The sequence below is a fragment of the Sylvia atricapilla genome, chromosome 8 (genome assembly GCF_009819655.1).
Source record: "Sylvia atricapilla isolate bSylAtr1 chromosome 8, bSylAtr1.pri, whole genome shotgun sequence".
In the NCBI taxonomy this organism is placed as follows: domain Eukaryota; kingdom Metazoa; phylum Chordata; class Aves; order Passeriformes; family Sylviidae; genus Sylvia; species Sylvia atricapilla.
The window spans coordinates 12,635,855-12,662,431 of NC_089147.1; the positions used below are offsets into that span (position 1 = coordinate 12,635,855).

Below are 26,577 nucleotides of genomic sequence, written 5' to 3' on the forward strand. Positions count from 1 at the left end.
GATGGAAGTTAGATGAAATTGCATTAACTTATGATGAAAGGGATGCAAAGTTCATTTGCATTTCTTCTCACTGGTCCTCAAGTGTGAACATGCAGACGCACATGCCACCCCCACGCAGCAGCAGACACAAGGTAACTTGCTGAAACAAAGCAGAGTTCCTCTTACTTCCTTTATGTCCCTTGCCTTCCTGATAGTCCTAATTATTTCTTTGAACCATCTCCACTCTGGTTCCTTCTTTTCCCCCTTCCCCTCGTTTGAAGGAAAGGGGCAAGACAAAAATGCTTGAGAATGGATTTTTGTCCTAAGAATAAACCATGAGCACAAACCAATCTTTTGTTCTGTTTACATCCCTTCTCTCCTGCATTAAATCCACTCTTTCCATGTGCTAGGATGGCCTAGGGGCTTGTCCAGCTTGTCTGTTTTCCCTCCCTCTTCTTGGAGAGGCATGTTTGAGTGGACATCTGTCAGTGAGGAGTGGAACAAGACACTACACTCAGAAAATTGTTTGCAATTGCAGAGATTTGGTTTTTCTCCTCTCCTCTGCCACCCTGAGTGTGATCCCCACTGAGACAGCCCTAGGCTTCTGCCCCTCCTGTGATGAGAGACACATCAGCACCCTCAGGAATATCCTGCTGTTCCTGTCACCCAGTGTCCTCCAGTGACAATGCTGAGGTGAGGAACATTAACCCACAGGGTGTTACACACAAGCAGCCAGGTTAGATTTCTCACTGAAATGCCAAGAGCAAAATTGAGCCCACCATCTTCCTGGCATGCTGGATCACACAAGCTGTGAGCTCACACCCCCAGCTTTTCCTCCAAAGACCAACAACAATCCCATCACAGAGCAGTCCCACAGGTCACAGCTCCCAGCACCAAGATGGGTTCAAACCAGGCTCCTCCACTACAGAGAATTACACACAGGTCTTCACTTTTCCTGCCTACATACAGAGACTATAGTAGCTCCATTAGTGAAGAAGAAACAATACCTCTGAGGGATCTTGGTTTCTATTTCAATGCTTATTACATGTTTTATTATGCAACTAATTAAAAGTTGAAAAGAAAGAGCCACCATCATTGAAGCTGTGTCCTTTAAAAAAAAGGCAGCAGTTGCTACTGGATGTTGCAATCAACCTCCTCCACTACAAGATCATTAAGTAAAATCTGAGTACAGCACCCTGCTCTCCCTGGGGGCAAGAAGTGAATTGACTTGTTTTCTCGTTCCCAAAGGACTTGGGAATTAAATAATGCTGAATCATGCAGCCTTGCCAACAATGGGCATTCACAGAAGCAGAAGAGATGGCTCCTGCAGAGCTCTGGTTTTGAGTTTAGAGTAGCTACAATGAGTAAGACTTTTCAGGTTTGGTACTTCAAAGCTGGGCATCTACTCACTAGGATCTACACTGGATAATCACATCTGTTTGCATATCCTCTTTATCCCCTTGCCTCGAGTTCTTCCTGTGTAAAATGTGGCTGATCATATCCACATCTCAGTGGAAAGTGGGAGGAATACACAATTGTAAGGATATGGACCATAGGATACTGACATCAGTGACAGCTTTTTTAAGTACCCGGCTTTTTCCAAGCAGAAGGTTACATTGGAATAACTTTTTTTTGGCACAGAAAATACACTTTTTTCTTTTACTTCAGTGATTTCTCTTAAGAGACAATGACTACTGAAAATCACTACTTTTCTGTCATCAATCTCTAGCAACTTGTTACAACAGATAGTTGTCCAGAGAGATTGTGAGGTCTCCACTGTTGGGGAAATCAAAACCAAACTGGGACTGCATCTGAGCAACCTAGTTTTGCTGACCCCTGCTTTGAGCAGGAGCTTGAAGATTATCATCAAGAGTTTCCTTCCAGCTTCAACTATGACAGAATCCAGTGTTGCTCTGCCAATTTCTAGAGCACAAAAGCACCCGAGATAAATCTTTTGAAGTGTAATTCATCCAAAAGACAAGAATCTTCTCTGCCATCTTAACAGTGAGAAAAATCAGTTTGTAAGACATTGCTGTACCTAAAAGCAGTGTGTCATAACTGCACAATTTCCCCAGGGAAGTAAAACAGGTATGGCTGATGGTTTTTTTTGATTATAAAACAGTCTATATTTAAAAACATGTCATCAACAGACCAGGATTATTTGTAACATCTGGACAAAGCTGCAAACATTTATCAAATATTTTAATTTGATTGTTCTTTCCAAGCTGGTTTGGTCACAGACCAATACTCTCCAGAAACATGTCCATGGACAGTCAGGGCAGAACTCCACACTTCTCAGTTCCCACAGAGCATGGAAAGTGAAGTCTCTCTGCTTTCACTTGCACCATACTCAGGTGTCAGCAAGGGAACTCTTGGTCTCCACATACTCAAGCGCTGCTCTTTTAACAGCCATGACACTTTCTGCTGTTCCAAATTTATTCTCATAATCCAGGGTAGCGTTTGAAGAAGAATTTCATCTTCTTTGGTGCCAAGCTCAGGTGTATGACCCTCTCAAAGATGTCTCTGCAAGAAACCAAAGTGATTAAAATCACTGTGTTTGTGACAGCATTCAGTACAAGCCCTGTACCCTGTCTTTTAACTAAGAGCAGAAAGACAGGGGGAACATTCAGGGGAAATTACTGTGAAGTGCTGGTGCTTGAAGAAAGAGATCCATGACAATCGGCCAAAATCTCTACATAGAAGTCTTCTACTTGCTTGCAGAACACTAAGGCTGCTGGTCAACTTAAACAAAGATCTAGACACTGCATTGGATCCTGCATTTATAAAGTGGATGGGGAAAATTACTACCTTTTGTCACCTCTCAGGAAAAAAAATGGAAAAAGTGTATTTTTCCATTTTTGCATCACAAGATACAAAGACTGATTATTCAAGATTGATCTCACCCTTCAGATACAAGGCAATCCCTGCAGAAGGACAGGTGAACCTCAGTCCAAGCCCTCTAGTTTCTATCATGCAGGCCACAAATTACAATCAGTCTCCTCTGCCCTGTGGAGTCTCTTTGGGGTCTCTTCCAGAGTCCCAGAAAGGATAAGCACTTCCACACACCCCAGTTGGGGTAGGGAAAAAAACAAAAAAATCCTTTTGCTGTTCTGTGGGAAGCCCTTTACAACCTCACACTGCAAGGTACCTCTGCTCTTTTCAGGTGTGCTCTGCCCCTTCCCAGCCCTGCTGCAACACAACTCACCGTACTTCCTTCTGGCTGCCATGCTTGATCATGATGTCCATGTAGATGGACCAAATGTCTGTCCGCTTGGGATAGCTGCTGAGGTGCTCTCAAAGAGGGCCTTGGCATGTTCTGTGTCCCCAGAATGGAACTCCAGCTGTGCAAACCTTGAAATAACATCCACATCTGGAAAAAGTAATGACATTGTTAGGGTATCACAGCAACTCTCTTCCACGTGATAGAACACGAGTGAGAATTAATTACACAGAACAGAGGCAGGCACAGAGACAGCACCATCTCTACCCAGAGACAAAAGGCTCTGCTGTAAAGAGGTTCTGGACCAAGGTGGGATCAAATTGGGAGACAGAAAGGTCATAGTTCACTTCCCATTTCAGCTCTCTGTGGGAGAAAGAGGTTTATTTTTTATATTCATAATGTATCATGCAGCACTCATGGTGCAGCCCCAGAAACCTGGGCTTAGACCAAATGAACTTTTCTAGAGGGCTGTAAAACTCAAAGCTGCCTTTGCTTTGGGGGCTTTGCTTTTGTGCATCACAGCAAATTTGATTTGGTGCCTTTAGCAGAGGTTGCATTTAGTAGTGACATTCAGCTTGAAAGTTCCCCTCCCCTAAGAGTAAGGTGGCTGCACTTTTCAATTATTCCAAATGCTGTCACAGGCAGAGATATCAGAGAGCAGCACATCCCTGTCTACATTAAGGTCCACACTAAGGCTGGGGCAGAGAGAGCTTACGTTCTTTGGTGGGCAGAGCCTTGAGAGCACGCTCCGAAGCCTGTGTGTAGCCTCAGCCTGGCCTTGCTTCAGGAGGAAAGAGCGTACTTCAGCCACACAGACTTCTCTGACGGAAACGCTTCAGCATTGTGTGGTACAAGTCTTCTGCTTGCTGGAAGAACAGAGCTGGGTTAGATCACACGTTCATACAAAGCCTTGCAGCTTTAAGACTTTTATTCTTTGCCTGGGTATCTCTGAACACTTATGACATGAAAGCAAGCATCAATGCATCCTTGCCCACTGTCAATCAAACCCATTAATTCCAGTAAAGAACAGGACAGACCCAACATCTGACAGCAGGAAGCTTACACAGCCAGCACTTGCAGTTTACTGGCATGCCTGAATGGGATACATGCCAGGGATCTGCTTGCACTGTCTTACCTGTACTTCTCAGAACTGGCATAGATGTCACACAGATGCTGAAAGACTTTCAGAGGTTCATTGTATTGAACTGCTCTCTCAAAGACCTTCATCAGTGTCTCCTCAGTACCATACATGTTCTCCAAGTTCAGCAGAGCTACCCACACATTCAGCTTCTCCTGTTCTTCCCTTAAAGCAGATGCAAACAAGAATATTCAGCCTTTTGCCAGTCTTCACCAGGTTTTTGCAAACTACCCGACACAGACTCACTGACTTGTAGCAGGCCTCCAGGACAAGAAGAAGGACATACTGATCCCTTAAACACCATTTTTGAAATAGAACACAGCAGTTGATTCACACTACAGTTTTTTTATCATTGTAGTTTGTAATTAAAAATCAGAAGGTTGAGTCAAGAAAGCACAATATACTTAACCATGCAGTAGAGATGATTTAAGGTATAGCCCTATGGCAAAAGCAACAGGAGTTTCAGCATTTGTTTCATGTTTTGATTCAAAGGCATCAGTAACAGCATTATGCTCTTCCAAATGCTTCTGACTGCCCAGAAGAATGTCTGTGCACTCAGTGACACCTTCAGGAGCTCCTGAGCTCAGGACCTGCAGCAGGTCAGCTGTAGGCCAGTGGTGTGACTCAGGCCAGACCTTCAGAGGGCCAGGTTGACAGTTGCTACCATTAATCCTTCTGAGCTCACTAAAAAAGACCCAGTCACTCCATACACAGAGACTCACACTTGTAGTAACCCGTGTTTTTCCACCACAAACTACCCCATCATGACTTATTCTTTGGAGAAAAGAAAAGCAGAAACTGATTTTACTGATGATATTACCTGAAACTGATTGTTTTAAGTGCTCTCTCTGCCACAGCTCTGGCCTTCTCAATCTCTGTGGCCTGGAGGTGGAAAGCCATGTACTGCGCCAGAGGATGGAGCTGTTGGGACTGCCCAGCACCAGGCGGTCGAAGTCATCTGCCGACTGCGGCTGCCGACCCGGGTCCATCAGAGCCGCCTCTACTTTGCAAAGCTCCTTCTCCTTCTTCTGCTTCTCCAGCTCCTTCTCCTTCTTTGTTCGTTTCTTTAGCTGAAAGAGCAAAACAGGACTGAGGACTGAGGAAAGGCAAGCACTTCATGGGGAAATAGGTAGGTCCAGCTAAAGTACAGCCAGACCTCAGCATGTCCAAAACTAAGCAGTTTCCACAAGAAGAGATGAGGCCAACTGTTTAAAAGAGGATAAAAATTATACACGCCCTACATCCCTTCTTACACAGTTCACACCTCAAAGATGAGCAGCAGTAGATGAAATCCCGTTTTTTAATGAAATACATTGAGGGACCAAATATTTTGCTAGTCTGGCACCCCAACTGCAGGATCCAGAACTGCCCTTCCCTCTCCTTCTTCCATCTTTACCCTCCAGCCAGTACTCACCACCACCCTCCTTCAGTCTGTAAAAATCCAACACAATTTCACCCCATGTACAAGCGTGGTATGTTGCTGGATCACTAGGCTGACTCAAGTCTAAATTTGGAACCCACAGTGCCATAGTTCTCTGCCTTGTTACCCTGGGCAATAAGCATCAGCACGCATTGCCTTTACAGAGGTGAGTTTTAAGGGACAGGGGAAATCCTGAAGAGCAAACATGGAAGGAATTCATGAGCTTGTTTCTGATTTTGCTGAATTGCTCTCACTGGAAAACCTTTCTAAAGGTTATAGCATAAAAGAAAGAAGATTTTTTTTGGTGCTTTTTGGTGTTTTGCTAAATAAGAGGACTGTAACTTCACAGGTTTTTCACCTCCAGGTTTTTCTGTAAATTATGACACTCAGGAAAGTAAAAAACAGACCTGACATTAAATAAAGTTTTGTGTTCATTAAAACACTTGTTTGACTCTAAATACTTGATTTTTTTTAACATGTCAATGTAAGAAACCTGTTTTTCATGCAGCCATGCTAAAATTGGGCCTTTCCTCCTCTGCTTCAGAGGTATCTGCTACTAAAGTCAGTGTTCAAAATAGCTGAACAAGTTCTGTGTCAGCTGTCAAGATTGTCTCCTGGGTTAAAAGGCTTTGCTACAGGGCAGACAGACATGCAAATACCAAACATCACGTTACAGCCACTCTGGGGGTCTCCTGTGCAGACAACACAATTACACAGTACCTTGGACTGCTTATCCTCCTCCTCCTCGCTCTCTGAGCTCTCTTCCTTCTGATCCAACACAGGTATATCCATTGCATTGTCTTCATCCAGGTGAAGCCATGGAAACTTGCAGCCTGGGAGCTTCACCAGGCTTCCTTTCCTGTTTGGAGAAGACAGAAAATGCCCTGGGTTTTAACTTTAAGTTTTTTTAACTGGAATCAGACAACTGCTTTTTGCTGTGGCATCTCTCTGTTCCATACTATTGACTTCTTGTACTTGCAAACAGCCCATCAAAAAACATTAACTCTGTGACCAGTTTTGCTGGAATTTAAATTCCATCCACCTCAAGCCATTTTTTGATGACAACAAATACCAGCTTGTGTCACTCCCATCTGTAGCAGTAATACTTATTGTCTTAAAGTCAAACTGACATGTATCAGTAGAGCTAGAAGGCCATTTCAGCCTCAGGTTCTCCTCCAAACTTCTCACCTTAGATTTCTTTTTAGCTGTCTCTTCCTCCTGGTCATCCTCTTCCTCCTCACGGTAATACACCTCAATTCCACTGTCATTTTCATCTGCTGGGCAGATCTTCTTCTTCTTTGGCTTCACCTCCTGCAACAAGTGGAAATGAGTGGACAGTGAAGGACAACAACTGTGACAATCTGAAGGCAATTCTGATCACAAAGAGCCTGGCAGCAGAGAGAGGGCAATGGCCGGCACAGCATCCCCACCACTCTCTCAGCTAACAGAAACAGTGGAGAAAAACCCACAATCACCTACATAAGGTGCAAAGATCAAAGGACAGGAAATACACCTGGGCTGTTATCTCAGCTCCCACTCAAAGCAATAGTTTTTGATCTTTTGTAATATCCAATGGAATTTAATATTTTTTTTTTCCTAGCCTGTTAATTTCTCAGTCTCATCCTTCTGGGATGAGACTAGGATCTTCCCAGTCACTTTCAGTATTTGAACCAACAAAGTCCTTAGCATATACTGTGCAATCACACCCATACCTGACCACTTTCATAGCTTCCTCTTCTCCTTTTTGTCCTCAGCTTAGGCTTCTCTCTTTTTTCCTCATCATCTGTCTGTCTTTTCTCTTCCTCTGCTCCATATGGTGGTAGGCCTAGGGATTCAGGCAAAACACTTGGCATCCCAGTGTCCTCAGGCAGGAGAGAGAGCTCAATATGTTGTTCTTTTCGATTTACCCTGTGGTGCATCGCCGGAGTAGCACGACAAAAGAGTAAGAAAAAATCGGAGCATTTACAATGACTGAAGGGATCTGAACTTCTTTCAAACCTTCTTTTTATCTTCCATCTTTCTATTCTCTCCTCTCTTCTAATTCATAGTCCTTTTTAAAGAACATTGGACTTACCCAAGCACTTTGGCAGTGAGCAGTTTTCCTTCAGGAAGGTACTTTCATATAAGGAATGTTTCTGTACAAAGTATGGGGAAACATTCTGGAACAGGATTCGGCCCATGAGAGAAGTGGACAATCTGAGAAGAGGAAGAAAATCAAAAATAAGTATTCTACAGCAGGAGGAAAGAAAAATAAAGTGCATTCGTGGCACCACCAGTTTTATTTATTGTCTCACTAACTTTCCCTACTTTTATTTCACAGGCTCAAGACAGTCTCCATGGCATCTTGATTCCCAAAAGTAAATTTGTTTTGTGACCTCACATTATGCCAGAGACCATCCACAATCATACACTCAAAGTAAGTTCTCCACTTTAGTTAGCTATCACTTGCCAGAATAGTTCAGTAAGTTATCACTTGCCTGAATACCTTTCTCAGGCTACTCACCCAAAGAATACACCTGATGGAGTGATTGATTTGACATAGCCTCTCACTAGCTGGCCTTTTTTAACATCCTTGATGCTTGTTATTTCAATATCCTCCACTTTGCTGTTTATCTTTGGATTTAGCCTAAAAGGAAGGAGAGGTTAGAAGTTAAAGCACTCATCTGAATAATTCACATTCTGCTCTGGATAGCAGGAAACAGCTCAGTATTAACAACAGCTAATACTCTCTGGAAAACATACTGGATCAGAGACACCCTTTCAGTTATTGAAATGTACTAATGGACTTTCTGCATTTCTGCCAAGCTCCACATAGCATTAGGGAATACACATGCTGCTGCAAACAAAGCCAAACACATCGGCCTGGCTTTCTCTGACACTAAGAAAATGAGGAGAGTAAAATGCTGGCTGAAATTTTGCACAGCATTTGCTTGGTGTTTTTCCTCACTTATTTCTAAGATACTTAATTTCACACTTTTGTTTCATAAGGAAGACAAAGCAAGAGGCTCAATTTCAAGCAACATTTAGGGCGAAGCCTATTATTTAATCATAACTGTTAAAATGCAGATGCAGCTGAACATTGAAACATGACATGTTTGTTTTGCAAATACAGTGGTAGAAATAAGAAAACAAAAAAAGATAAGGCAGGCCTAGAAACTATGACAAACAGAAATTAAATCTGAACCCACTTGAGCAGCTTTATGTAAAGTGCAAAGTCAGACCCTCCTTGTTCTTTAAACACTTCTCACTGATCTTCCCAAACAAACAACAACTGTATTTCATGATCTTTTTTTTTTACTAGTAGGAGATTAACAGATTAGAGGGATGATACATACCGGGATTGCCGGAGAGATAACTGGATTTTACCATTCTCATTGGAGAGGATGTAACACCTGCATGGCAGAGGATGGGGAGAAAACAGAAAGCTTTTTTACACACCAAAAAAAAGCCACAGACTGAAAATAATTATTTTCACTAGTAGAAAAAGAAACAAAGCACTCTGTTCCTTGGAGTACGTTCTGTCTAATACAAACCAGCATTAATAGTTCATAAAACTAGATAAAGGACTTTTGAAACCTGTCTACTTGATTTACTGTCTCTACTGCCAATACAAAAGAGTTAAAGGTTGTTACACCTGAAATCACTTGGCCTGTTGCACTCTCCAACATTCCCAACAAGTATGTGAAGCAAGGAAATGCAACTGCTTGTGCATTACAAATGCAGAAACAACTCAGGTGCCAAACAGCCCACAGAACCACTGCAGAGCTGGGATAACTGGCTACCCTTAGCCCCATCAGCACCTTAGCTAACAGAGTAGCTACTCTCAAAAAGACAGTCCATGAAGGCAGCTGAAAAGGGGCTTCTTCATAAATGGAAAATACAAGACTTTCACCCAAACATATGTAAAGAAGTCAGCATCACTTCTTAGCCACAGACTGACCTTAAAGTCTGGTGCTACCTCAAGGCAGTGAAAAGCCTGTCACCAAAGGAGAATATTTCTAAGCCTTGCAGCTTGAAGGAACAAGGAAGACAACTACTGACCTGACAATCTTGCCAACTTTGAAGTTCCCCACAGGATCCTCTGTGTAAGTATCATTCAGGTGAAAGATGCTGACTTTGCCAGTCTTCCCACCTGGCAGTGCAATGGTCAGACCAATGTGTGGAGTCACCTTTGTTACCATGCCTACAGAGATGGTGTCCTGCTCTAGTGACTGAATTCCTGGAAAAGGTGAGGAAGAAAAGAGCTTCATAATACTTCAAAATAGGAAGCAACAGAGGTAATAAGTTAGTGTAGCTGATTTTAGTTGCCTAGTCACATATCAAGCCCACACACTTTTCGTAAGGTGCAGTCTGTGCAATCTCTGTTCGCAGCCATGTTTGCCTTGGTAGCCCAGACAAAGTCCCTTAGTTGCACAATTCCAAGATCCAGAATAACTGACAAATGTGATAATGTACCACCTCATGTCTGAGATTAGAAGGGAATATCTTCAGAAGGGCTCAGACAAGGGCTTCAGTCTGAGACACTAGAAAAGTGATTCTTTATCCTAGAGGTCTGACCTCACTTGTCTTAGATGTTGCTACATCTAATTCAGGGTCTCAGTTAGTTCTGTTCTACAGCAAGGTACAGCTTGGCTCCGGAGTGTAACATCTTCACCTGAGGGGTCAGTGCAAGCCTAACTCTAAGTAAAGCATCACATGGGGTGGGGTCCTGCTGTTAAGGCTCCACAATACCTGTGAGTGACAAGCAGAGGTTTCTTCACTGGCATCTGTTCCAGTCACTGTGGCTGATATTGCCTGGCCATTCTTAAAGCTCTTTTCTGGATGTTTTAAGACCTGAAACAAAAGACACATTTACACTTATTTCCAGAAAAGGAGCTTTGCACAACTCTGACTTGTGTTTCCCCTGTGAATCTTTACACTTTGTATAAACATCTTTGATGACTGATAGCTCAGCACTGCTTCAATGGCTCTCCTATCCTGCACCAAACTAGCTACAGGCACAGTACTTGCAGAGCACTGGGTTATGAGTTAACATGGGTGTCAGAAGTATCTGCAGTAATTATGCATGGAGAAGCATATGGAAGAAAGAAGTCTGTGTATGTACTTTATTCTCATGCAGCTTCAAGAAAACTATGTATATTTTTAGAATTTATCTATTTTGTTTACATATTTCTCCTCTGGGAGGAGAAAGATGATTGATGGTGATGTTCACCAACAAGGTCGAAGAGGTGGCTACCTGTGTAGCCAATCTTTGGCCTTCTTGTAAAAGTGTATATAAGATAAAGTCAAAAAAATAAAGTTCAGAGCTTTTCCTGCTGACTTTCTGCTGCCTGCTCCTTCTTTCGTGTCCCTAACAGCAACACACCAGTAACAGCCTCTTACCTTGGTGTTCAGAGACAGCAGCAGGTGAGGAACTCTTCCTCGAATGTCAGGGGCGACTTCTACCTCCAGCCAATTTTTGAGCATGTTATACTAAAAAGACACCAAATAACCAGAGAAGACAGTGTGATGCCTTGGGGGAAAAGAAAATCTTCCCTGACAGAAATTTTTCACTGAGTTTTGAGGCTAAGAAGAACCAGTCCAGCCTTGGCTTCTGCACCAAGCAAGAATGGTGGTTTGGATTCTGTTCTTACAAGCATAACACTGCTGTGGTTCACAGGCAAGTGCACACAGAGGATCAGCATTTTACTAGAGCCTGCTGGCAACAAACAGGCATGCCAAAGAGGACAAGTCAGCCTAACTCCATTGAGTACTGAAATTTTTTGTTTCCTTCCTCTACTCTCCTGGTAAGACTGCCACTGCCATGGGCTGCCCTGACAGCTAATGAAGACCATAGTCTTCAGTATTTAGGTCAGAGCCAAGATCCCCCCCGAGGTCACACCCACTTGCTGCCTCCCCCAGTACACTTCCTAAGAAGACTCTGACCTCACCTTCTTTACAAAACAGGTGACTGTTTGCCCAACATTGTAGAGTCCAAGTTTCTTAAGGGAACTTTCTTCTTTAAGGTTCAGCATTGCTGTGAATTCCCCTTCTTTTTCACTGTTTGCAAAAGAAGAAAGAGGATATCAGCAAAACAACTTTGATCCTAATGATGAAGATGGAAGGTAGAAACCCAGGGGAATGTGGTAAGCTAGTACTACTGTGAAACTACCCCTCCCCAGCTGCATTTTTTCTACCAGGAATTAATTCTTCCCTGATTATAAGAGGAAATCTTTCTGATGGGAATAGACATGACAGACTCGAGACTGGCAGAACCTGAAGCCAAAAGGATATTGAAAGGAAATAATGTGCTAGGAGAGCACTGTGGTATTTAAAACAGCTACAGGACCCAAGTTAGTGTGAAAGAGAGAGTAAGAGTAACTTGCCTCACTGCATATATGTGGAGGTCCTTGCTCAAGGCCAGCTCCCTTATGAATGAGAGCTACAAGGGATGGGACATCCAAGGATACAAGATCTGTAAAGCATGTGCAGACAGCACAGAGGCAAACACTTACCTTGGTCGAATGCTGAGCTCTGGAATGGATTGTGTGAAGTGTGGATGGGTGATTGGCAGGGACCTAAACAAGAGGAAAAGGGTCAAAGATTTTCATGATCTCCCCAAGCCCCAGTCACCCACATTTAATGCCTCTGCACTGGCAAAAAAACCCCAGGTGCAAGCCCTCTAAAACCACCAGAGCTTTCCAGTTCCAGTTCTTCCTATTAACATTTCAGTAGCAATTTAGGTAACCAAAATACCCCAGCAAAATTAGTCCCTGGGGCCTTTATTTAGGGCTTCCACTGGATCTTAATAGTTTAGGCATCTTTTCTTCTTGCAATCTATACTCAAAGACAAATACAGCGACACAGGTAGAAAGCTAATTTACTGAAAGCTAGATCTGGGCTAGAATACAATAGCAGATTTCCTCAGGCCTGAACTACTCCATCAAAGGCAGCTATAACAGCATTTGTTGACGGAGGGCCTAGATGACCTGAACTGAAACACAAACTCTTTTATCCTCTGCATTGCTCCAGAAGCAATACCATGTATACGTTCTCCCACCTGTGAGTATTCACATCTCTGCCTCCAATGACTCGAGCAGTCACTTTCTGTCCAGCTTTCAGAGTCGAAGTTGGAAAAGAGCCTATGGGCACTTCATCCAGAATCCGGGATGCATGGATTGAGCCTGTCAGCTTGTCATCAATGGCAACAGTGACGTGGGTAGGTTTGACAGATTTAACAGTACCAGTGACAACATCCCCCGGGGACAGCGAGTGTTTCACAGCAGGAAGCATCTCCTCTAATGCTGTCTCCGACTCGTTCCGCACCCTTACAAAACATTATTCTTGGCTGGGCCTTGTACTGCTAACAAGACTCCGTGGTCGTTCTCCTTCGCTGCTTTTAAGGTCACAGAGATTGTCTGTCCCACCCTCAGTTTCTCCGAGTCGAAGCGGAAGGTGTCGTTGAAGTGGCAGGCGATGGGGACAGCTGCCAGCTGGCCTGTCTCCAGCACAGACACGATGGCAAAGTGCTCTGTGATGTGCTGCACCACCGCAGAGCACTGCGAGTTCTCTCGGAGCCGCTAGACAGAAATGGACACATAGAGTGACTTCACCTGCTGAGATTTTGATTCCCTTCACTATACCTCCTACAGCTCTAAAACAGGAAACAGCCCCCCTTGAAATATCACTTAGTTTGCCAGACAAGCAGAAAGACACAAACTCAAAAACTGAATGCATACTCACCCGCTTGGGTCCTTGCTTTAACAGTTCTTCCCGAAGAGAAACATACACCTTAGACGTGACAGCATCCACATGAAGAACAAATGCCTTCCTTTTCTCACCAGGAGCAATATTTTTGTCTACAAATGAGCATAAGGAAATTATGTCCTGATGACAATGAAGAATTCTGAGCAACTGTGATAGTGGTACATAACACACACAAAAGGTTTAATTCCTGAAGACCAAAGACTGCTTAATTAATATTGTATCTGAACCAAATTAGTACCAAACATATAGTAAGTCTACTGAAGAACAGATTCTTCCAACATTACTGGCAATGAGGGAAAAAAGAGAGAGCTTTGTATTTGGAAAAAGGCTGATCTTTCTTGGAAAAAAGAAGTTGATTTAATTATTTAAATCTTAAATTTAATTAAATTATTTTAATTGTTTAAATCTAAAATTTAACTCTTAAATAATGAAGACAAGGCTGACTAAAACAAGGTGAAGATAATATAGGTTTTGAAAAAGATTTTCCTAACATTTGCACAAAACTATCATCAGTCTATCTGTTGCTAAGGAAAAAAAATAAACTCTTCTGAGACAGAAGTGCTGGGATTATTACTTCTGCTGAAGTTAAAGGTTTATCTTGCTTTCACTGGTTTATTCATTACTTCAGCAAGTATATGCTTGGTTTTGCACAATTTGACACCTTTCTTTAATTTTTGAATTGGAAAATTGCAGTCCTGTTATAAAGTTATTGATTTTTCTAGAAAAATTGACAGCAATTTCAGATAGATATTCCTTGAAGTATGCTCTTTCTCAAGGAAGAAGAAAAAAAACCAAGAAAGCTGGAGCTTGTATTCATCTTTGTCTATATACAGTATGGTTCAAATAAGGATCTCTGAGCACAAACTAGATGCCCAAAATATGAGACAGGATTAACAGAGGCACAGGTAGGTTTCTATCATATTTTCTGGATCACACAAATGGGCCAGCAAGACACTGAGAAACTTAACTACCCTTCAATGCCATCCCTAGTCTGATCAGACTTCTCCCTATTAGTTCCTGATCAGCAGAATCCATTCTGGGAGAGGTTTCAAAGTACAAGACTGAAAACCAACACAAGCAAAGGAAAGACCCTCACCTCCCAAATGGTAACGGGTGGCAGTTACAGTCAAGCCTGTGACAGAGCTGCTACTGAACAGTGCTGAGCCATCCTCCCTCACATCCTGCACCACCAGATGCACCCTCTTCCCAGGCACCAACTCACAAATGCTAGGCTCTCCTAAATAAAGGGAAGAAAAAGCAGGAAATTAGTTTTACTTATGTTGTTTCTTTGGAAAACAAAGACAAGCCTTTGCATTTACTCAGTGGTACGTGAAGCATTCATCTGACTTCATAAGGGAAAATAAAGCCTAGGCTCCTGAATCTGCAGAAATACAAAATAAATTCTAGGAGTTAATCAAAGTAGAAACCCCTGTGTGACATTAAGAACCTAATAATTTTAGAGAGAATATTTTCCAATCTTATACGAACACTGGCACCCAGCACTGCATACGGAAAAAAGTGAAAGCAAAATAGTGCAACACTAGAAGCACAAAACAGACCTGTCACTTCACAATTACAGGAAACAAACATTAAAATGTACTGGTTATAGGAAGAATCTAAAACGATAAACTCAGAATTTGATAAAACCACTGGAAAAACAGCATGTGTGAATACCCTTGCTGGAGGACCTGTAATACATATAGGTAAATCTGTCTGAACAAACTCACCCTCATATGAGTACTGTGCTTGGGTTATCGCAAGCATTTGACCCAAAACCAATGCAAGAGGCTTAGCAAACTTCAATGAAAAGAGTAGTTTCTTTGGCTTGCTCCAGCTGTACTTACAAAAAGCCTCTTGTCAAGCATCCTTTTTCGAATGATCTACTTTGGAAAGTAAAGTCTTTGTTTGAATCGAACTTTCTTTCACTTAAATGTTTTTCTTTTCTTGTTCCTCTAGAGTACCTTTTTTCTTTTACCTGTTGCCCTTTATTTACAGTCTTTTACCTCTCCTCGACAAGTTCCTGATTTCTTTCAGCTCCTTGAAATATTGATACAGGAGGGCAAAGCTCTCTGCAGCAGAATCTCCTGAGCTGCACTCAGACACCTTCAGATTGAGGAGCACACGCTGCTTCTCCTCGTCAATGCTCATCACCTTTGCAATCACAGTCTGTCCCACCACAAAGTGGTCCTTGGTGTCTGTCACAAACTTGTCACTCATGCTCTGTTCAGAGGAAACAGAGGGCAAGGTTACTGAGCACAGCTGGTGCTTATCAACCACCCACAGAGCTGTTCAGATGGGTTTGAGTTACAATTTCATGTAAATGCATAAGAGAAATTAACAAAGACTAAGAAAAACCCATCAATTAAAATGAATTACTGAGGTCACATGAAATCTTTGTTGAAGCTTAAGCTCACCTGAATGAAGCGCTTAGTTTCATTCTGGAAGTGATTTAAAAGGCAAACTTAAACCCTTTTACCCTGCAGCAGAAAGCTGTGCAAATGCAGGACCTGCAGTCCAGTCCCTCCCTCCTTGTTACTGTACCTTTGCTAAAACTATGTTTCAAGCAGCCTGAGCACACACATGCTGCTTACTGAAGTGAAGGCATTGCTTACCACTTTAGGTGCCAGTCCTGTCACACCAAAAGGGAACTCCACAAACACTCCAAAGGGCATCACATTCCTCACATAACCAGTCAACAGCATGCCAGGCTGGATTTCAGAGAAGCTTCTCACAACCTGCTCCTCCTGCACAGCAGAAATCACTGCAGACTTTCTACTCAAGATCTGAACAGCCAGTTAAGAAAAATGGGAAAAGATGGATGAAAGCAGCATGATGCCAAGCAAATCTCTCAGTGGTGCTAACCATTGCACTAAAGCACTCGCTGCAAGTTAGAGTACAGGAGCTCTAAATGCTGTAATTCCAGTTTCTGTCTTGATCTTCGTACACAAAAATTTAGCAACTCATGTCTCTTAAACTGCTCAGCATTAAAGATACATGCTCCACAGTAGCAGAAATATCAACTTCCTAACAATTCAGTTAAGATTTTTGATATAAAAACAGCAAACTTTTTCCTGAAGTTGTGATAGGTTGAACAGCCCAGAAGCTGGTTGGGAAAACAAGTCAGTTCACAATCTAGTTCTGAAGAGATTGTAGCCGCAGCTGAGCCTCACTTCTAGCACAAGTTATAATGCCTCTTTGAAGTATCATTAGCATGACAGACACTTCCACTTCACGCTAACTACAGTAATCTTAAGTTTGTTGCAGATACTCAGGAATCCTTAGAGATACCTCCTCCCCAACACTTTGTTTGCCTGGTTGAGGTGGCAAAGGATACAATGCGCTCTCCCCTGTCACTCAGATACATAACTCTGGGCAGGACATCTCCCTCTTGAAGACAGTGCCACAGGAGCTTGGAGGTAGCAACAAAGTCAGAGAGGTGCAGTGTGGGGATCCAGCCTACCACATTGTCTTCATCTTCTAAGATGGAAACTTCTAACCCATTATCTTTCTTCTTCAATATTTTCACATCAACTACCTGAAAAGAGAACAAGTACAGTGATATAAAATTCCAAGTGTTTTTTAAGTCATCTCTTTTGAGGCACAGGGGATGTGATGTGATATACTGCAGAGGATCTGATGTTGCCTCCCAGCTATACATGAAAAACTCACATCAACAGGGCTGAGCTAAAAAGCAGGCCAATGCTGCAGGTAAAATAAAAACTAATTCTCAGCTCCCAGAGAAATAAAGAGCTAGAAACATTCTCTTGGTTGTGACTTCTCATTTGAAGGGTGAAAGAAATAATTTAATCAAGATTAGAACAGTCCTGTTCCTGCACTAGCAATATCTGCAGGGAGTTGGAAACTGTTTATTGCAAAAACAGGGAAACATTTCAAAACATTTCTCTAAAGCTTTTTTTTTTTCGTAGGGAAGCAAAAGCAGCTGGTTTTGGAGCAAGAAAATCAGAAGCATCGAGAAAATAAAAAAGAGGATTCCACCAAGGAGTTGGAGCACTAATTGGTACCTCCAGAAGGACTCTCCTGGGGCTCCTTTATCCTGATCTTTGAAAACTGAGATACAGTTTTTGATCCAGGAGGTCAGCCACACAGTAAGAAACGCATATTCAATGGTAATTCCTGATCACCATCAGCTTTCTCAAAGCAAAGTTGTTCAAAATGATACCAAATCATATGGAAAATTAGTAGGAAAAGGCTAAAAAGGAATAAGCCATTGAATTCAATACCTCTCCTATTTGGTATTTCTGTTTCTCCTTAGGAGTACATTTCCATTTGTCCTCAGGGCCAGGCTTGCTTGATAATCTGAAGGACAACAGGAGTCTTTCTTGCTCAGGCTCACATTTTAAGACCATTACTTTAAGAACCTACAATAAAAAAAAAAAAGTATAAAACACAAGTTAAGTTCAGCCAACCATCCTCCTCAGTTTGCTATGACCTACAAACCAAGACAGGGACATACATACACAATACACTTTTCTCTCACACCTGAAGATAGCAGGCCAGTGCCTAGAACTTAACAGGTTCACCCACAGACAAATGTCCTGATCACACAGGTGGAAAACAGAAGTACATAATCATTAAATATACTTGTGAAAGTATATGGCAGGTCTGTAGCAGAGCTGAGGATAAAATCCAAATCTCCAGATATGCAGTCAGAACTTCTGACTAGAAAATTACCTTTCTCCTAAACCATCTAACAAATAACAGGATTAAAGACAAAGAAAAGCACCAAAAAAAAAAAAAATGAACACTGCTGAAATCTCTGTAACTTTGCCCACAACAAAAACCAGAACTGTGAATAACACAGTTCCTAAAGTGCCTGTAATTTGAAACCAACAGGATAACCAGAGTAATACTGAGGCAGAAAACATCATCCTTATGATTCTGTAGGTAAGAGTTTTTAACTTGCTTAGGAGAAACAGCAGCCTCGAACTCCAGACTTCTACTGATATCTAAGTCACATACCATGCAACCGTGTTCTTCTGCAGAGCAGAGAGGGCCTAGAAACAAAGGCGAGTCAGACATACCCAAATAAGAGCTGCCCTTTTTACAGCCTACCTGTTTAAATGGAGCACAACTAAGTAATAAAGTGAAAGGACACAGACATCTCCTGGCGTAGCTGGCTCCTCAGGAAAATCCACATTGAAACCAACTCAACTGCAGATTCCTCTTTTGCATTTAAGCATATGGCAAAGAAGAGGTTCATTAATTACCTGGCCTTCATAGAAGACTTTATCTGGACAAGATATGAGTTCTGAGCCCAGCTCATTCTTGGGTACCAGACCTTTGACATCATTGTAGAACTTCACAATGCAGCCAAACTCCCTTGCACACACTACAAAGCCATGTGTGATCAGGCCTGGTTTTGCATCTTCATAATTTGAGAGGACTGGAAGCTTTGATTGGATGAGACTTTTCTTTAGAGTAAGGATCAGCTTCTTTCCTCCAGGATTGCACTCTAGCACCTACAAGAATGGAGTACAAAGGTTCAAGAAGTATGTCTGCCTTTGCCTGATCAATCCAGCTGCTAAATACTCAGAAGGGAAGAGTGCAAAGCAGCTGAAGACCCAATCTGGCAGCTCTCACCCGACACTTGACTTCATCTCCTATGTTGTACTTCTTCTCAGGCTGCTTCAGGATCACATCAGAGAGATGGAGAGATGGCACAAGTCCTCTAATCCCATGAGCCAGCTTCACCTTCATCCCAATGGGTTTTAGAGAGAGCACTTTGCCCTAGAACCCAAAATAGGGGAAAGAATCAGTAAATTCAGCATGAAGAGCAGACTGTGGTCAGGTAGGAAACAGCCAAGACACAACACCTATAATCACCAAATTGAATCACATTCAAAAAAACCCCAAGTAATTATAGACCAAACTACACTCCACGCAACTAATCTGACCTGTTAACTTTTATATACTTCCTACAGTTGTTGTACAGCCTCTTTTCTTTAAGTATAGATTACTTCTGCAAAATCCCTATCGATACTAGCAAACTAGAATTGTTTCCAGAGACATATCCAATACAGCCCTGACTCAAACATAACAATCATGAGTTCTGCCCATCAGCTCATTGTGATTGTTCATACATGAACTTTTACTTTGACTGCAAGGCAAGTTTTAGTTTCTTTCACTCAAGTCTTTTTAAAAATGTACTCATGGCCACAAATAAATGACTGACCATAGGTAAAATTTGATTGCCTTCACCACACCATGAATCAAAACATGAACAAAATGGGAAGAGTAATGCATTCCATTAATCACGTCTTGCAAGACAAGGTTTTTCTCAGTTTCATCTCACTAGTCTGGATCAGAAGTTGGACAGACATATTAGACAGGAGTGCACATTGGCAAGATCACTGTTTTAAGTATAACATGCTCGGGGGTCCTTCAGAAGCTCACCTGCACCACATCACCCGAGTGGATATCCTGATATTGCAGAAACTGTGCTTCAATAATCTGACTAGAGAAGAGACACAAAGAGAACACCAGTCAGTCATCTTGAAGGAAATCCAGGATAAGAGAAGACAGTCCCATCTCTGACTTGTCCCAAATATTCATTATTCTGCACACTTCCCAGTGTTCTACAACTCCAGAGCTGTGTTTTACTCCCACTGACCAATCTCCCAAAACAACTCTTACGACATAAAGCTCAGGGAGGTTCACCAGGCTCCATTCCAGGTGACAGTCACTCAGTTATGGCCTCATGAAAGGAGGACCCATAATCTGCTTTCCTTAAAGCCACAGAGTTGGAAGTACTAAGAGGGACTTTATAAGACAAATGAGCTGCAAGATCCAGGCTCAATTTCCTGCTGAGCCATGGTCCTCTGACACAATCATAGCAGAACTAATTTAGCCTCCTTGTGCCTCAGTTCACCAACAATATTGATGGCGTCCCAATTCCACAGAGTATGGGGAATATGTGCAGGATGCCCAGATAACCTGATGTGCCACAACACAGACACAAGTCAAAAACCCCAAATGGCAAGTTCCGGTCCAGCAAAGCAGTGTAATATTTTCCACTCTCAAACACCTTTCTAAATCTTCAACCAGTTTTCTGGAAGAGTGTGTCATACTCACTGCTTCAGAGATACAATACACATCTCATCCATCAGGCTGTAGTCAATGATCCGACATTTATGTTTGCAACCTTCCTTAAATGCCCCAGGTTTAAAGGATTTTCTGGTTTTTGAAAGATGTTTCAACTAGAAAAAAAGGAATTACAAGTCAGTGTTTGGAAAATGGAAACACTGATGTGGGCCTTATGTTGAAGAGGTAGCATCTGACAAATCTGTTATTTTAACATTCTCTTTGTGCAGATTTCACCAGCTCTTCCACAGTAACCCTCCCATTTCAATTCAAACAACGGGATGTATCATTTGACAAACATCTCGCATGCTGTCTTAGTTTTATTGTATTGACAACAGGACAAAGGCAAAAAACAAAACCCTCTCCTAGCCCCCTTTCCCAGCAGGCTAAGACAGATATGGAGGACTTGCCCCTAGAGCCTGGCACTTACCCGTGCAAATGCAAGAGTGCCATCGTCAAGCTCAAAGACAGCCCCAAACTGCTTGTAGAAGGCTTTCACCGTGGCCTGCTCCAGCACGGCCCCCAGGCGCTGGCCGGGCAGCTGGCGTGGGGCTCCCCCGGCGTGCAGGAAGGGCGGGCGCAGCGTGAGCCGCACCGCCCTGGACGTGGGGTGTACAGACAGCACACAGGCCTTCACCTGCAACACAGCGTGCTCATTGAACAAAACAGGACAAAGGCACCTCACTCATGCTTGTAGACATTCTGTTCAGGACCTGAACTCTTTGCCCACGGACAAGCATTTTCCAGAATTGCTGCTAAGACATCACTCGCTTCTAACAGCTTCACCAAGGAGGGAATTTTGCGTTTGTCTGTTGTTTATGGACTAGGCTGGTATCAATGCATGGAGGGGAACATGACCACACAAATCTATCCCTCCAGGCTTCCCAAATAAGTCTTTCAGGAATGGCTTTGCTCTTTACAGCTTTAAAGCAGCCACAATAGTAATTCAAGTAAATGATATGAAAGAAGACTATCAGCCTTAAGATTTCAAAGACAATTGCAAAGAAATGTTGGAGAAGATAAGAGAAGCTGTAAGCAACATAACAACTCCAGGAATCCTCCACCCTCCTTACCACTTGATCTGGAGAATAGCTCATGGATTTTTCTGGGTCCATGTGCATGAAATCCACAATGCCAGTGAAGTAAGACAGAAATATCACTTTCATCCCAAGTGGGTCCACCTAAAAAGGGGAACAAAATGATGCTAAAAAATATCCGCACTCAGTTTTCAAGCAGCACAGAGAGCAATTCACACATTTCAAAAAATGGCACTGTCAGGTGTTAATCCACAAGCAGATCAGAAGAGAGAGAAAAACTGTTAACAATTCTGCTTTGCACACTCTGTTGAAAAAACAACCCTTTAGTTTTTTGATAATGCTGTGTGTACTCTGAAGACTACGGCTATCCTGTTGAATACTTTAGCAGTAAATGTCAGAAAGCACAAAATGAATCCTGTTCTGCTTCGAACTCCAGCACCAGCTTCAGTCTGAAACCTTTACACCCAGGTCATCAAAACCAGAACTGAGATCACACCTCAAGTGAATGCAGTGGAGGGGACTGTCTAGCAGATTATGTTTGCTAATGCTAAGTAATTGAGACCAAGCAGAAATTTTCCAGGGCATAAACTCTCATCTCTGCTTCACCTATCTCCTGCCTTCAGCAACACTCAAAAGAAACCAACACAACAGAAGAAATCCAAACCAGAGCTTACCTTCTGCACTCGAGCTTTCACTACCAGCCCTGGCAATAAATTCGAGAGTGCCCAGTTCTGTCGCTCTGTGGCAATGGATGCAGCCACCTCCGATCGATCAATGGACAAACAGACCACCCTGCCCTCATTCTTCACTTCCACAATGAGGCAGTTCAGGTTCTGGCCTATTTTTAGGTCAGGCCCTACAAAGACAAGTCACAGCATAAAACCTCTACCAAGAACAGTCAGAATTTCCTCCCACCTTTTCCAAAGCTTTTACAGAGTCCTCTCTCAATCTAAGTGAAGTTTACTGCCAGCAGGGCTTGGAACACAGTCTGTCAGATCACAGGCTGGAACACAAAGGCTGCTGCAGACCAGCCACAAAGCTGCTGTCTGCAGCAACCTGCCAAGACTCCACCTTGACCCAATCCCACCAAGGTGCACTAACACCACAGATATAATAAACTCTAATCCCTGTCATTCTCCACCTCCATTTTAACCCATCAGATCCTCCTGCACCACTTCTTACCTTTTTTGGCTGCTTTGATGTAATTTTTGGCTTTCTGATGAGGCAGGAAAGCATGAGTTCCAGTAACACCAATATCTATGATGTAGCCATGGTCTTCCACACTCACCACAGAGCCAGAGAGCAACTGTTGGGAGGAAAGCATTGCAGCTCAGCAACATAACGAAACAGCTGGGTCCTCAAAGAATGAACATATGGTAAGAGATTCCCCATCAAAGTACTCTCTTGTTTTGCATGGACAGAGAACTGAGCTTCTCAGAGCAGTAGCAAGAATACTACATTCTTTCTTATTACACAACTCAGCTAACAGCGAGGTCTTAACTCTACCTTTATCCAGCTATCCACATAAGGAGCTCACAAACTATCAGGAAAAGAACTGTGATGATCAAACATAGCAGTTGCATACAATCACAGCTGAAAACACAAAACATAAATAAACAAGCACCTCTGCAAGCCATGTTATATATTACTCTCTGTAAAAATTAATGAAGAAACCTATTCAGAAAGAAATCATTAAATAACTTAGCCATATTGAACAGAAAAAAATGAATTAATTTTATGAATGACAACCTGGAGACAGGAACTAAACCCACCCTCTCCTCACAAGTGTCTTCCATGGTGGGAGCAGCTCCACATTCTGCTCTGACCCCCTGTAAGGACAAACTGAAATGCAAGAGCATTTCAGGCTCTTGAGAGCCTGAAATGAGAGGCTGTGACAGACCCAGAAAACTTACCATGCCTGCTGCTAGTGCTGTAGAGCTCAGGCCCCTGTTGACCTTCTTGGGGTCAATTGATAACTTGACACTGCGACTTCCATCGTCACGTTTCTCAATGCTGGTCACGATGCACCTGACCAGTGTCCCTGGAGAAAATATGTCTGGGAGCGAATTCAACTCCTGCCCAGCAACATGATCAACAGAGAAACATACAATTTTTCCAATATTAAATAATATAAGGCTAGAATTTGTTACTGAAGCAGATTTTGAAAACAAAATCTTATAGCAAAGTCCTGTTTCTCTGTCAACACTACAGTAACAGGCAGGAAATACCACAAACACCATGATCTCAGTAGAGAGGCAGGGATGACACTGTGTCATGTCAGCAAGACTGAGAGGCTTTGCTTAAAAGCACTGAATGAGCTGGAGTCAGCAGACTGCAGCTGAGGAAACAGTGAAACATCTACAGAGCCAACAGTGACCCTAACCTAGCCTCCCCCTTCAGCAGGGAAAAGCACCAGCAAAGGGGTAGTGCTAATCCCACATTCCACAACACCTTGGGGAAACTCAGGCACCACTGACAACAGAGAGGCAGGGTAACTGATTATTTCATTATTTTTTTTTCTAGCAGTTAGCTGTTACCAGAAAATTGCAGTCTGCTTGGAAAATCCAGTTCCAAACCAAGGTTCGTCAATGTCAAGCTCCTAAGCAAGACCTCAGGGCTCGTTCTGAGGTACTAACAACACTCTCTAGCTCCAAGCACAAATCATAGCCCCAGTCCCAGGTCTCACCTCCAGGAGTTCTCCTTGGGCCACCTGCTTGGTCAGCAGTTTGCTGTAGGCATCACTGATCTGTGTGACTGGCACAAATCCGGAGAGGCCGTTGGGCAAACTGAGGGCGAGCTCATAGTCAGTGACTTCTTTTATACAGCCAAGGAGCAGCATCCCCTCACTGAGTGCCTGGAAAAGCAGGAAAAACAGATATTACAGATATCTTGGCAAATCAATGATAACAGGGGGACAAGCAGTAAAGTTTTGTACTGGTTCACAAATATATTTGGCAGGTTTAGGGAGGAAAAGCATGCCATTTTTATGTAGCCTAAAAAAGAGAGGCACATAAAATCAAACATTTATGCACCAACCTCAATTGTGAGTGGTCCAATATTCGTAACATTGTCTTTAACAGCAGCTGTTTTGTCTGCCTTGAACCTTTTCTGCTTTCCTTGATCCTTCTGGATCCTTTTTCTTTTCTGGGATTTTTCTTCATGTTGAACCTAAAGCAGATTACAAGCATGGAAGGGTAAAAAATAAAAGTGGATAGAGAAACAAATTTTGCACTATGGCAGAACTCTGCTGCCATGAATAAAATACTGATTTGGACAAAAAAAAAAGAGAATCATCTTGCTAACTGTTGTCTGTCTACATGCACGTCTTCCAAAGTATCTCCTTTGGGCTGAGGCTGATCATTTATACAGCTGAATCCTGGGAATGGAAAAGAGTGATGCAAGAGATCTGCACCACACTCTACTAACAGAAAGACCAACTTAGCCTGTATCCAGTAACACCAGGCTCACCATGCAGGACCTTGGGATAAGATGCTTGTGGAAAGTTTAAAAGCTACACCCTGATCAATGAACTTTCTCAGTCATCATATTCAAGATGTAACAGATATCAGGGATCTTAAAGAGATCCGGAGGATGGTGGATGTCAGTTCTATTGTTTACTGTAGAAGTAACAGGTAGAGAGGGTTGCAGTCAAATTCTGACAGTGGAAGAGTTCTGAGAAGTTAATCAAGACCATGGAAACAACATACGTCAAACAAATTGTCCCGCTCCGACTTTGGCTTGGGTGTTTTTCCTTCTGCAGGTTTCTTCTGAACGCCCCCTCGAGGAAAGTTTTCTTCCATGGATGCCATGCTTGCACTGCTCTGGGACAAATGACAAAGCAGAAATGAAACAGTTATCGTGCTTGTTCCTCATGAATACTGAGGTGACATAAGAGTGAACTACCTCCAAAATAAGAAAGACTTTGGATGGCTGTGCTCATTAGTCAGTGATAAAACAGAAACTCACATTCCAATGGATTTAACATTTGACTACAATTAAATGCTGCAACGATCCATCTAAATATGCACATCCGTAACACTTTTTACTACTGCACAGTACTTCCACTGAAGTATTACAGTACTAATTTTTAAAGCTCTTAGATACACCACATACACACTCATAAAACTGCTTTAACTTTATGTTTCCTAAACGAGTCTTTTCTATATTCAGTGGTTGAATTTACCAGCTTCAGCCATCAAGGAGAAAGCTATGAGTAAAACACTACATAAGCTTGGCTTGCGTCTTTAGTTTTTAAATACTACTTATGATTACTTATGATTAATATAACTTGCTACCTCTTTATGGTCTAAGCCATAAGAATACGTACATAAAATAGGTGTTTAAACTTAGTATTTCAATCAATAAACAACACCTTTCTTATTAGGCCAAAATTCACTTATTACTAATTCTAATTAATAACAAAGTATTAAATAAAGTAGTTGCTAGTACTATATTAGTATTGCTTATTGAGGTTATACTGCTACTAACACCATTGTTTATTATTAGCCAACAAAAAATACAAACAAAATACAAAAAATAGCGCTGAAACCTTATGTTATCAAACTTGAGGCAACCCGTTAGACATACAAAACTCCTTTAAATGAAAAGCACATGATAAAGCGAAAGCCCATCAAGGCACGCTTCACCTCAGGGCTGGCTAAGGAACACAGACACTTCCCATGCCGGCAACCGCGCCGGCTCCGCTGGAGCGGGCAGGGCTGGCATCTTACCTGCCCGGGGCCGCAGCCAGAGGGAAGCGCGGGATTGGGAGCGTTCCCGGGATGGGGATGGGGAGAGTCCCCGGGATCGGGACGGGGATGGTTCCGGGATCGGGATGAGGATGGTTGCCGGCAGCGGGAGGCGCACGCGGCGCCGGGCGGAAGCGGCGGGCGGGGCAGAGGGCAGAGGGCAAAGGGCAAAGGGCGGCCGGAAGTGG

At 42.6% G+C, this 26,577-nt stretch overlaps 1 protein-coding gene across 1 annotated transcript; it reads right to left on the reverse strand.

The window, feature by feature from the left end:
* Window positions 1-984: 984 nt before the first annotated feature.
* Window positions 985-26,525, reverse strand: PDCD11 (programmed cell death 11). The gene is given in 46 exon segments (XM_066323629.1): window positions 985-2,431; window positions 2,433-2,502; window positions 3,185-3,266; window positions 3,269-3,349; window positions 3,915-3,950; window positions 3,953-3,997; window positions 4,000-4,020; window positions 4,023-4,067; window positions 4,336-4,502; window positions 5,158-5,245; window positions 5,248-5,407; window positions 6,478-6,565; window positions 6,567-6,616; window positions 6,946-7,068; window positions 7,470-7,665; window positions 7,832-7,877; window positions 7,880-7,953; window positions 8,261-8,383; window positions 9,093-9,149; window positions 9,799-9,976; window positions 10,489-10,512; window positions 10,515-10,590; window positions 11,140-11,229; window positions 11,688-11,796; window positions 12,252-12,314; window positions 12,797-13,073; window positions 13,076-13,316; window positions 13,480-13,595; window positions 14,600-14,740; window positions 15,507-15,723; window positions 16,116-16,286; window positions 16,838-17,038; window positions 17,745-17,882; window positions 18,732-18,983; window positions 19,105-19,251; window positions 19,918-19,978; window positions 20,596-20,720; window positions 21,035-21,241; window positions 21,678-21,785; window positions 22,316-22,497; window positions 22,824-22,947; window positions 23,555-23,716; window positions 24,328-24,495; window positions 24,678-24,809; window positions 25,349-25,462; window positions 26,372-26,525. Coding segments are annotated over 45 exon segments (5,466 nt in total). The 5' UTR covers window positions 25,451-25,462; window positions 26,372-26,525; the 3' UTR covers window positions 985-2,329.
* Window positions 26,526-26,577: the final 52 nt, after the last annotated feature.